The 13,379-nt window shown below is 36.3% G+C and overlaps 1 protein-coding gene across 50 annotated transcripts in view; it reads right to left on the bottom strand.

The window, feature by feature from the left end:
- GTDC1 (glycosyltransferase like domain containing 1) overlaps positions 1-13,379 on the bottom strand; it is a 383,038-nt gene that overhangs the window by 217,975 nt on the left and 151,684 nt on the right. For 2 of the 50 annotated variants that reach the window (XM_055380130.2, XM_031008469.3), the window contains exon 2: positions 12,676-12,781. The exons of the other annotated variants lie outside the window; for them this stretch is intronic. In XM_055380130.2, coding sequence (XP_055236105.1) covers positions 12,676-12,758 — 83 coding nt within the window. In that variant the 5' untranslated portion in view covers positions 12,759-12,781. The remainder of the gene's footprint in view (positions 1-12,675; positions 12,782-13,379) is intronic. 50 annotated transcript variants of the gene reach the window in all.

Raw genomic sequence — 13,379 nt, forward strand, 5'->3', positions numbered from 1 at the left:
CAAAATGTTGCAATATCTGAGAATTGTTTTATTTGCCATTCTATAGTTTCTACTCTTACTATTCTTGTTTTCATCATGCAAAATGTTACTTATCAAAATTATTAGAAAACTCTTCTACACATGAACAGTATTTGACTTAATTACTCCAGATCTTTACGCAATAACCATTTTCCAGAGCCACTGCACTTAAGTAATTCCTATACCTTAGAATCTACTGAAAGAACATTCTGTCAGTCTTTTTTCCAAACACAGTGCAGTGTGCAATGATCCAATTTGGTTAAATTTTGGGTTGTTGGCAATTGTAAGCTCATTTGGAAGTAATTTTTCTCCCTAGATCACTTGTGCTTGAGCTAAGAAAAAATGAAATTATTATTATTGCCAAAATTATGCAGACTGCCTTTGAAGTCCTGAACTGACTACAGTGTCCTGTATACACTAGTCACCCAATTCTAAGAATGCAAATAGATGATATATCAATTCAGTGCAAATGATATTTTGATATGCTGCTTTGGTGCTACAATTAAATTTTTTGGAAAAACACATGATGTTTTAAAAAGACTTTGGTTGGGTTCATAGCTCACTTTGTTAAAGAAGGTTACTGTCCAAAATTAAGCAAGTTAGGGAAGACTGGCCAGGTGCGGTGGCTCACGCCTGTAATCCCAGCACTTTGGTAGGCCGAGGCGGGTGGATCACGAGGTCAGGAGATCGAGACCATACTGGCCAACATGATGAAACACTATCTCTACTAAAAATACAAACATTAGCCAGGCATGGTAGCATATGCCTGTAGTCCCAGCTACTCAGGAGGCTGAGGCTGGAGAATCGCTTGAACCCAGGAGGCAGAGGTTGCACTGAGCCAAGATCGCGCCACTGCACTCTCGCTCTGGGTGACAGAGTGAGACTCCATCTCAAAAAAATAAATAAATAAATATAAATAAATAAATAAATAGGCAAGGCTAAGCAGAGTTCATTTCAAATTTTGGTTCTTGGGTCAAGTTTTCTCAGTACATACTTGGCATGTTCACTACCATTATGAACATAATTCTGACACTAAAGAGAATGCTCACTCTTAGGCTTTCAGTATTGTTTACATGCTCATGGCTCCTGTATCTGGATTTCAAACCTAGACTTCTCACCCAACCTTCAGACATTCCCTGTTGGAAACCTTCACTTGGATAGCCTACTGGCAGCTTAAATACAAAAGGCCTAAAACAGAATTCTTCATCTAATTCAATAAATATGCTCTTCTGCTGAATTTATTGTTGTAGCTGCAGGCACAACCACTTACCAAACCAGAAACCTGAGAGTCATCTCCTTTGACTCACTCTCCCTGAATTTCCATTAAGAACCTATTAATGAATCCTGTGCACTTTACTTCCTAAATATTTCTCAAATATGTCCCTTCAACATCATCCTTATTCATAACCTTTTACATAGTGAAGGCTGGACTGCTGCAAAAAACACCTAACTAATCTTATTTCAAAGTCTACCTTCCCAACAAGTTTATCCCACATCTAGCTACAGAATCATGCATCTAGAATGCAGATCTGGCCAGGTCACTCTCCTGCATAAAACTAAGTCCCTTAAGTTAAGTATGTGAAATGTCAACCTGTGCTGGTCTCCACCTAGCTCTACAAGCTCATCTCCTGCCTCATCTATTTCACAATCAGAGCTTCAAATATAATGAAATGACTATGACTATGATTCCCATATGGTATACACACCAGGTTGCCTTTTATCTCCATGCTACTGCTATATAATTTGCATTGTATGCCACTATTCCATGCTCCCTTCCCTCAAATCAACCCAACCACAAATTTGTCTGCATCATTTAAGAATCGGTTGTCATTACCCCTGCAAGAAGGCTTTCCAGGTCCCTCCACTAACATCCAAGTTGGATTACATATTCTCTTGGGTGTCCCCATATCTTTGTACTTACCCTACTAGTATACATAAACACTTATTATCCATTTTCAATTAATCGACAAAGGTATTGAAGGTAGAGCATTATCTTACTCACTCATCTTTCTAACCCCAATACCTGGCTCTTAACAATTAATATGTTGAGCAAATGAATGCATATACACACACATACACATATATATATATAATCTTTGGCAACTTAACTTTGGTCACATTGTCATTTATCAAATTTCAAAATAAAAATGAATATAAATTCATACCAGTAAAATATACCCCACATTATTGTGACAGTATTTGCTTGACAGAATAGAAAATCTATGAATTTTCCATTATTTCCTGTTCTATTTATTCATGTTAAAGTCAAACTGTTGATTTTGTCTTCTATTTCAATAATGACTCTAACATTCTTCAGACTCAACAAATGAGTTCCTAGTTCCTGCATATCTGAACCAAATCCCCTGTTATTCTCTTCACTCTATAACCTATGCTTCAGCCACACCAGACTCTCACCACTGCCCCAAGCACATGTGACTGTGCCTCTTCCTCTGCATGAAATACCACTCCATCCTATTCTCTGGGGAAACTCATAGTACCAAAAAACTTCAGGCCTCCTGCCCTGGGTACCATGAGTCATTTTTTCAAGTTTCTACTTTCATGAATCTTTGTACATTATCTCTGCTTAGCATTCCCTTTGTGTTAAAGTAGGTCTCCCATTCAATTCAGTATGCTCTCATTCCCTTTTCCATGCAAAATGCCTGTGACATAGATGTTCGATAAGTATTAATTTAATGTATTATAGATTGATGCCTTTATATTCCTATTCCCATCCAACTATCAGAAGGGTTTGTCTTTAGCCACACACTCTTCTCCGTGAACACATATTCCTTATGAAAACTCAATCATCCTCATAGCTTCATGAAAAATCTTCAAATGTAGATCTCCAGCTTCTACGCATCACCCGAATACTAGTCCTCTATTTCCAGTGGCCAACCAGAAGTAACTACTTGGATGCCATGCTATTACTTTTAACCCAGTACACTAATTGATACGGTTTGGCTCCGTGTCCCCACCCAAATCTCACCTTGAATTGTAATCCTCATAATCCCCACATGTCAAGGGTGGGACCAGGTGGAGGTAATTGAATCATGGGGATGGTTTCCCCCATGCTGTTCTCGTGATAATGAGTGAGTCCAAGGAGATCTGATGGTTTTATGAGTATCTGGCCATTTCCTCTGCTTGCACTTACTCCTTCCTGCCGCCCTGTGAAGAAGGTGATGTTTCTCCTTTGCCTTCTGCCATAATTGTAAGTTTCCTGAGGTCTCCCTAGCAATGTGGAACTGTGAGTCAATTATACTGCTTTCCCTTCTAAATTACCCAGCCTTCGGTATTTCTTCATAGCAGTGTGACAACAGACTAATACACTAATATTGGACAAATTCATTTTCTTCCCTTTTCAACTTCACCCTCTGCCATATGTTAGAGATAAGTCATGCAAATTTTTACTATAGCAAAAATGCTAAAGTTTGTCTTTTCTCTTACCCTCCAACCCTGGATTTTTATCAGCTCGGGCCACAAAGATTGAGTATCTTCCTAAAAAACTTTCCTGTCTTCAACTCCTTTCTAACATATTGCCTTCATGATAATTTTACCAAAACTGCTATGACTAACACCAAATCCTTACGGAAACTAACTGGCTCTAAACAAAATGACAATGGAGACTAATGTAGGTTAATCAAAAGCAAAACAACGGGTAATTCTAATCCTCCATATCTTCCAAATTAAGGCCTGTTTAATGGGTAGAATTCCGGGTTTCTTAGACTTCAGTCTACTTATTTCATCATCTAAACTGATGGAGTTCCTTTCCGAGAAATGTCTTGGCCCTGCCAGCAGATCCTTCTGCAGCTCAAGGATATAAGCCAGACTCTTCACTTTTATAAAACAACACCATCTTTGGCAACTAGAGAATTGGGAGCTATAGCATATGGATCTCCTTTCAGTCAACACAGAATACTGATACTTCAGATATGTGTTAACGACCTGAAGATTATTTTCTCTAATATGTACTAAAATATTTATAGATGAAATGATAGAAGATTTGCTTCAAAATAATCCGGTGGAGGGGGGATAAAATGGGACGAGGATACAGAAGAAATAAGATTGGACATAGGTTGATAATTACTGAAGATAAATAATCAGTACATAGAGACTATGATACTTGTATATGTTTGAAATTTTTACAATAAAAATTTAAATAAACTTGAAATCAGTACTGTAAAAGGTCATTAGTATTTACCATGAATAATGGACCCTTGGCTGATTATTTTCTTTTTTCTCTACACATCCTTTTTAGTTGTCTAAAATGAGCAAGAATTACTTTAAGAAAGTTATAAAATGTTAAATTATTTTTAAAAACTATCCCATCTGTACATCTTAGGCTTCTTGTTAACTCACATGTGAAAGGAATATCTTAGTTATTCATCCCTTAGAATCACTGAAACTTCATCATCAAGTAAAAAAACCATTAAGCTATGTATCTAACATTATTTTATTATCGTTCTCCGTAGAATTATTTTTATTAAAAAAAAATAGGCTAGTCTCACTTTTCACTGAGGGATGATCCATGAGCCAACATAATGTAAACCTTATTTTTTTAAAGAAATGCTATAAAAAATATCCATTACGTTCAATGTCCCTTATAATAAAGATATACCTAGCAGTTTCCTCTTAGAACTTTAGTTTTCAATGTAAGCTACACATTATAATCACCTGAGAGATTTAGAAAATCCTAATGCCTAAGGCACACCCAAGACCATTTAATGGTCCAAGCATCAGTAGTTCTTAAAGCTCCCAAGAGATATCTATGTGCAGCCATGGTTGAGAGGCATAGTCTTAGAACTATATAAATCAGAGACAATTTGTTTATTTTCTACTATGGAAATTTTCAAGTATATACAAAAACTGACAGCATAATATACAAAACTTCAACATCTATCAATAGTTTTGCCAAAGTTGGTTCACCTATCTCTCCCACTTAATTAAAAAATTTTTTTGCTGTAATATTTTAAAGCAAATTCCAGATATCAGATCATTTCATCTTTCAGTACTTCAGTATCTAAATATTACTTCTTATGGATCATGGATTTAATTCTTTTTTATTAGACAATGAGAGGTTTTGCTTAGCTTTTTTGTTGTTATTCAAATGGATTTTCCTTAAATTAGAATTTCTAAAATATCTGTGTTCTTCCGTTATAACTTGGATTTCTTATTTTTGTTTTTGCTTCAATGGTCTTCAGTTATATTGTGTATGTACATTTTAATAAAAAATAGATCTTTGATTGCATGGGTTTTAAATGTATCCTTATATTACTGTCCTCTCAAGATTATATACAATATCTACTCTGCCCATTACACTATATCAAATCCCTCAGCTTGACTTCATTAATAATGTGTACTTTTCCTTCTTATAAAAGTAATGTATTTTCATTATAGGATAATTCGGAAATACAGAAATAGAAAAGAAAAAATCACTTATAATTCTACAAATGATATGTAACAATTTGTTCATTTTGAATATCTTACCCCAGTTTTTTTCCTATACATGCAAACATATTTTATACAACTGAGATTGTACTATATACATTATTTTCATAATATAATTTTGATTTAACACTTTTGTAAGTAAATTTCCAAGTCTTTAAATTTTTACAAACATAATATTTAAGGTCTACAGAATTAATATTTCGCTATATGAATATACTATCATTTACAAAACTGGTCCCTTATTATTGGCCAGTGGTGTTACTTTCCAATTACCATATATAATGCTTTATTAATAATTCTAAACATTCCTTTGTCAATAACCGTGAAGAGTCTGAGATTCTAACCTACTTACAAGCAAGTTAGCCTGCCACAGTGTCCTGGATGCTGGCAGCAGACATAACATTTCAAGGTCAAAGACAAAGCACTTATTACTCAGAACACAGTAAGCAGCACGAACATCATTTTCATGCTAGTTCCCCTTGGTCTCCAAGGCCCACAGAGGTGATGTGGAGTGGCCCAGATGGATGATACAAAGGGAGTGGGTTTGCATCATAGCTGAGGAACTGTGCGCTCTAAGAAACTCAGATCTTTTATAAGTAGCTGCAAGCAAACTTGCCAAACCTTTACTCCAAAGGGAGATACTATCTTTAGTATACTGGATAGCAAATAAATGGGCTATCTGACAGGAAGGGAGATACTATCTCTATATTCCAATGTTGTGTGTTACCCAAACCTCCTTGAACAAGTAGTCCAGAACAAAAAGGTGTTTGATGCCTCTCTGCTTGCGAGACATACAGATTCAAGAGACCTATGGATAACTATCTCCCTACATTCTTTAGGACAAATACACACAGTGTGATTACTGAGATTCTTGATACAATATAGTACCAAATTACGTCCTAGAAAGACTGAACTACTTGATATTCACATTGATAACATATGAATGCTTCTGCCTCCCTTTCCAAAGTTTCCATGACTTCAACTTTCCGTAACTTCATCTGTCCTACTGTCCTCCCAAAATACAGCACAGTAACTAGAGGAAGAACAACACAGTGACAGAGACTGAGGCTGAAAGGGCTGAATTAAATAGCAGTACCACTGTTCACTAGCTGTGAGACCTGGAGGCAGTCACTCAACAAATTTTCATCCCAGTTTCTTCATCTTGAAAGTGAAGATAATCACCTTATTAATTAATATAATAATGAAATGTGCTGATATATGAAGAGAGCTTAAAACCATGTCTGGCAAATAGTAAATGCTATGTAACTATATGCTATTATTATCACGTCTGGCTGCTCCTCTATGTCCAACCGTCCAACCCAATCCTACCCATACTTCAAAGCTATGTCAGATACCACAGCTTCAATGAAGACAGACTTCTCCTGCTCTGAAATCCCAATTGTACTCTGGACCTTTTACCTTTTCATTATATACTATGTAAAGAGGTCTGAACTGACCATATGTCTTTTGTTTCTAATGCTTCACAACTTTCACCTCCGTGACAGTATTAAAAGGCTTTCTAGCATCTACAAAAATTTTTAACTTCCTTGATCCTACTGGTGTCAAAATAATGCTGCCCAAATTCAAATTACTGTAAATGAAAATCTTTATATTTTAATTATGTGAAAAACTGAAGTGATTTTTTAAGAAGTAAATCAATAATTTTCTATGGGTTGATAAGAGTCAATGAAACAGTATTGGACATTTCAATATTTGGAGGAAATATTTTTTAACAAACTGTAAATTATAAATTATACACCAAAAGAGTAGAAACCACAGACTCTGAAACCCCTAGAGCAATAATGGAATTCACCATGATAAAGGTGGCACCAAACTGATCCAGGACTAAAATAAATAAAATAGAAGCCCAAATAATTTATGGAACAAAGCCATTAGACTAGAATAATAACCAGGTTACAAATACAGAAAACTTGGAATTTCCTAAAATACACACATGTACTTCAAAAAAATATCTTCACTGTAGTGGGCATTTTGAAAATCAGAAGTATAGTTATTTTTGACACAAAATGAAAATTATGCTGTAATTCTAAAAAATACACTTCACAGTTTTATGTGTCCTCAGAGTTTTCAAAGTATTTTCATGAGATAATATGAAATATTATAAAAATCTTATGATATAAAAAGTATAGATATTTTTTGTTCCACTTACAGATAAGGAAATTGGAGTTGAGATCCGCCATAGCAAAATAAAAATATTTCTGTTGCTAAAACATAGCAGTATTTAGATTTTTTAAAAGCATGCTAAATATTATTTTAAATAATTTAAATTGCTTAAATTGAATTTAAATAATTTGTTTCAATTATTAAGTTTTAAACGACTTAAATATTTTAACATACTACTCTCAATTAAATATGAAACCTCAAATAACTATCTGGATAGAAGATTTCTTAAGGGCCAGGCATGGAAGCTCACACCCGTAATCTCAACACTTTGGGAGGCTGAGATGGGCAGATCACTTGAGCCCAGGAGTTTGAGACCAGCCTGGCCAACATGGCGAAACCCTGTATCTACTAAAAATACAAAAAAAATTAGCAGGGCATAGTGGCACACACCTATTATCCCAGCTACTCAGATGGCTGAGGCAAGAGAATCGCTTTAACCCGGGAGCCGTAGGTTGCAGTGAGGCAAGATTGTGCCACTACACTCCAGCCTGGGTGACAGAACAAGACTCTGTCAAAAAAAAAAAAAAAAAAAAAAAAGACTTCTTAAGAAGCTTAACTTAGGAAGCACTCACTGCCCTTTTAGAAAGTTATTTTATAAAGAAAAACACAGTAGATAAAATTATTCAAAAATACTAAGATAAATATTTTCACTTGATTCTAATTGCCACCACCTACTAGTAGAGATGCCTCACCTAAGATTATGCCTTACCTAAGATATATGCCTCACCTAAGATTATGACCAAGGAAGAATCACAGAATTAATGAAGGTAGTGGCGTTGCGGGTGGGGGGTAACCTAATGCTCCAAATGAAGCCAAATGAAGCTTCTTGCTTCTTTTCAACTCTATCTTCTTGTTTTTTTTTCTTCTTTCAGTCAAAAGCCCCATTTTACTTTTGTTTTTGAGTAATATTTTTGCTAGACACAGAATTCTAGGTGGATAGCTTTTTTCTTTCAGCGTTTTGAAGATGTTGCTTCACTACCCCTTAAAATGTTTCCTAAGAGAAATCTGTTGCTGTGCTTAACTCTGTTCTTCTGGTGAATGTTTTTTTCTTATTTTAAAAAATCCAGCTGTTTTTAAGATACTCTCCTCATCTCTGGTGTAAAAAAGAAACCCTAAGGTAGCCCCAGGGTTCCATCTCCTTGTATTCATGCCCTGTGTAATCCCTCCCTTCGAGTGTGAACAAGAATAGGTCCTTGCTTCTAAACTGTAGAATACAGAAAAGGTGACAAAATGTATGTGATTACATTACATAAGATTATATCACCTTGCCATGCAAGGAGATTCTCTCCCTTTGCTGGCTTTGAGGATGTAGGCAGACATATTGGAAAGGTTCACGTGGCAAGAAATGAGGGTGGCCTCTGGGCAACACCAAGCCAGAAACTAAAGCCTTTAGTCCAACAGCCCATAAAGAACAATATGCTACTAACAACCATGTGAGCTTGAGAGCAAATTCCTCCCCAACTGACCCTCAGTTAAGACCACAGCCCTGACATAATCATGATGTTTCTCCAGTAGGCTGGTGGGAACACGTACTATTTCTGGCCTTTTGTGAGCAATGGGCATGATTTCCTTCGTTACAATTTGGATATGGTTTATTTGACTCCACTAAGTCTCACATTGAAATCTGATCCCCAATGTTGGATGGGGGTTCTCGTGAGAGGTGTTTGGATTGTGTGGCAAATCCTTCATGAATGGCACCAAGCTACTCACATGGGAGTGAAGGAGTTTTCACTCTTAGTTCTCACAAGAACTGGTTGTTGAAAGAGCCTGTCACCTTCCTCCCCTCCTTCTCTTGCTCTTCTCTCGACAGGTGATCTCCACAGTCCAGCTCACTTCACTTTTCACCATGAGTGGAAGGAACCCAAGTCCCTCATCAGAAGCAGATGTTGGGGGAATACTACTTATACTGCCTTCAGAACCATGACCCAAATAAAACCCTTTTATATAGAAATTACCCAGCCTCAGGTATACCTTAATAGAAACACTAACAAAAGATCCCTTCAAACCTTCTTAGATGGTTCTTTCTCCAGCATGTGTTAATCTGAATAATCAGGTGAAACCCTCTACAGACATCCAGAATTCTCTCTTGGAGCAGCTTTCTTCATTCCAGTATTCTGTCCTTTATGTATCCAGATGCTTACCACCATCTCCTCAAATCAAGAGGTCTGCCAGACCACTCCGGATTCCTCCTCCTTGCACCAAGATCTAGAAACTATTTCAAGGATTTAAGCTGGGGATGTCATAGCCTCCCGCCTCATTTGGTTCCCTTCTGTCAGGAATCGATGTCCCTCACTGCTAAATGTCCAGTGTCTCGAAAATCATATTTTCATAGATTTTGTCCATTTTTTTTGTCTGTTTCAGATGAAAATGTAAATTCAGTTCCTGTTACTTCATATTGGTTGGAACCAGAAGTCTTCCAACAAATACATTTAACCACTGATATGCTTTGGCTGTGTCCCTACCCAAATTTCATCTTCAATTGTAGCTCCTATAATCTCCAAGTGTTGTGGGAGGGACCCAGTGGGAGGTAACCAAATCACTGGGGCAGGATTTTCCCATGCTATTCTCATGACAGTGAATGAGTCTCATGAGATCTGATGGTCTTATAAAGGGCAGTTCCCCTACACACACTCTCTTGCCTGGTGCCATGTAAGGCGTGTCTTTACTCCTCCTCCTTCACCTTCTGTCATGATTATGTGGCCTCCCCAGCCATGTGGAACTGTGAGTCCATTAAACCTCTTTTTCTTTATAAATTACCCAGTCTCAGGTATTTCTTCATAGGAGTATGAAAATGGACTAATACAACCACAGCAGTAAAACCAAAACCAGTGAGGGAATCAGGATAATAAAACACAACATAAAAGGTATTTGCTGTGACCATGTAGATATAATTCAACTGGGTAGGGGACCAGGAAGTAAAATAAATTTTGGAGATAGAGTAGACTTACCTATGGCATTAACCATATAATATAGGTGGGAGTCTTTGGATACAATTTAAAACTGAACAAATCAAGGAAGAGAAGTATACTCATATTTAAAGAGAATACAGGTGAGAAAGAATATATGAAAGATAATGTTGATTAAAATAAGATGGCAGCAAAGGAACAAAGAACAAGAAAGTGAGAACACATTAATCTTACCACTCTGTTCATTAGACAGAACTAATAGATACTACCTCAAGCAATAGAGAACCTAGGTTGTAACTATAAAAGTAATCAATAGGGGGAAAAAGTAAACCTTCCTAACATCAAAAGAACTATACTTAGACACACAAAAGTCTGCCAAAAAAATTTTTTTTACATGCCTATCTCAGAGGAAGTAGAGAATCTAAAACAGTAGAGTTCCATAACAGACACAGAGAATGCTTCTGCCCACAAAGGGAACTACCATCACCACCACTATCCCTACCCTCCAAATAAGGCACTAAATTCACATGGCATCACAAAAGAATTCTACCAAATGTTTAAAGGGCAGATAAGTCTCCTTCCTTCCTTTCTATATAAATTATATATATCTATATATATATATATATATATATATACACACACACACACATATTTACAGAGAGAGAGAGAGAGAAAGACTTGCTCTGTCACCCATGCTGGAGTGCAGTGGCAGTGATCTCGGCTCACTGCAACCTCCACCTCCTGGGTTCAAGCAATTCTCCTGCCTCAGCCTCCCAAGTAGCTGGGATCACAGAGGCCCACCACCATGTTCGGCTAGTTTTTGCATTTTTAGTAGAGACGGGGTTTCACCAGGTTGGCCAGGCTGGTCTTGGAACTCCTGACCTCAAGTGATCCACCTGCCTCGGCTCTGAAAGTGCTGAGATTACAGGTGTGAGCCACCATGCTCAGCCTAGATAAGTACATTTCTACTTAAACTGGTATAGTGAAATATGGGGTGATGAGAACTTCAATATTATTTTATTGTTATAAAGTAAGTATAACAAGACCAATACACAACAAGATAATCTCACTTATAATTAGATGCCAAAATCTTAAATAAATATTATCAAACAGAATCTAGCAGGAAATGAAAACAGAGTAAGACATCATAAACAAGTTATCCTTTTCTCAAAAATACAATTACGGTTCATTATTAATAAAACAATTTATAAATTTCATCATTTTAATAGCTCTGAAGAGAAAAACAATCACATGATCATGAGAAGGCATTTAACCAAATGTAACAGCTACTCATGATTTTTTAAGTGAACAAAATTTTTATTCTTAAAATATGAAGATGAACATTTTTTACTCTAATAAAATATGTACAGTTCAACTCAAAAAGCCAGTATCATACTTGGGAAGAAACACTAAAGTCAGCAACAAGACAAAAAGTCTATCACCACTATAATTCAGCATTGTACTGCAATTACTAGACAACAAAATTAGGCAAGTGAAAAAAACCAAAGGTATAAAAACTGGAAAGAAATATGTAAAATTATCAATATTTTTAGATAATATTAGAAAGCTCAACACCATCACCCAAAAAAATCATTTATTACAATTAGAGAATTTGGTAGACTGATAGTGCACACAATTAATATGTTGTATATATATATGTATGTATGTCAGCATTTAAAGAAAGATTACATAAATAAATTTTTAAAATGGACAAGGCCTGTATGAAGAAAATGTTAAAGTACTACTGAAGGACTCACAAAGATGACTTGACTAAATGGAAAGCTGTACCATCTCCTTGGACACTGTACTAGTCTGTTCTCACATTGCTATAAAGAAATACCCAAGACTGGGTAATTTATAAAGAAAAGTGTTTTAATTGGCTCACAGTTCCACAGGCTATACAGGAAGCATGGCTGGGGAGGCCTCAGGAAACTTACAATCACGGCAGACAGTAAAGGGGAAGCAGGTATGTCTTACATGGTCAGAGCAGGACAAAGAGAGAGAGTCGTGGGAGGTGCCAGACACTTTAAAACAGCCAGATTTCATAAGAATTCTATCACAAGGACAGCACCAAAGGGGGAAATCCACCTCCATGATCCAGTCACCTCCCACCAGGCCTCACCTCCAACACTGGTGATTATAATTCCGCATGAGATTTGGGCAAGGCATAAATCCAAACCATATCCAGACATGAAGAGTCAACATGTGAAGACATCAATCCTCTTTATCTTGATCCCAATTAAAAAAAAAAAAAAAAAAAACAAGTTGTTTTTATTTTAAACTAGACAAACTGATTCTAATTTTCATAGCCGAAGACTATGAAAAACAATAGCCAAGTAAACTCTGTGGGGTTTGGGGGTGGTCAATTGGAGATGAAGACTAACCCTACTAGACATTAAAGAATATTTTAAAATCTCAAAAATATAAAGTATAAAACTAGTTCAAATATTAACATGCCTATACGACAGCAAAGTCTAGAAATAGATACAAATGCATACAAGGAGTTAGCATATGGTAAAGGTGGCCTCTCAAATCAGAGATGAACAACTCAACTGAGTTGTTGAGTCAACTTGGTAGACATCTGGAGGAAAAACAAACTGGGATCTAAGCAGGCATGCACCCAGGCAAATTTCAAATTATCCAAATGCTTCAACGTAAAAAATATAACCAAAGAAGTACTAAAAGGATTAATGTGCCCTAGAAAATCAGTTCCATATATGTCATAGCTTGCTATCCAATGCAAATGAGTGAGCCACAAATGTGAACAATATATGCAATTTTCAATTTTCTGGTAGCCAGTGAAATTTTCTAGTAGCCATTAAAAAA

The sequence above is a fragment of the Gorilla gorilla genome, chromosome 11, assembly GCF_029281585.2.
Source record: "Gorilla gorilla gorilla isolate KB3781 chromosome 11, NHGRI_mGorGor1-v2.1_pri, whole genome shotgun sequence".
Taxonomy (NCBI): Eukaryota; Metazoa; Chordata; class Mammalia; order Primates; family Hominidae; genus Gorilla; species Gorilla gorilla.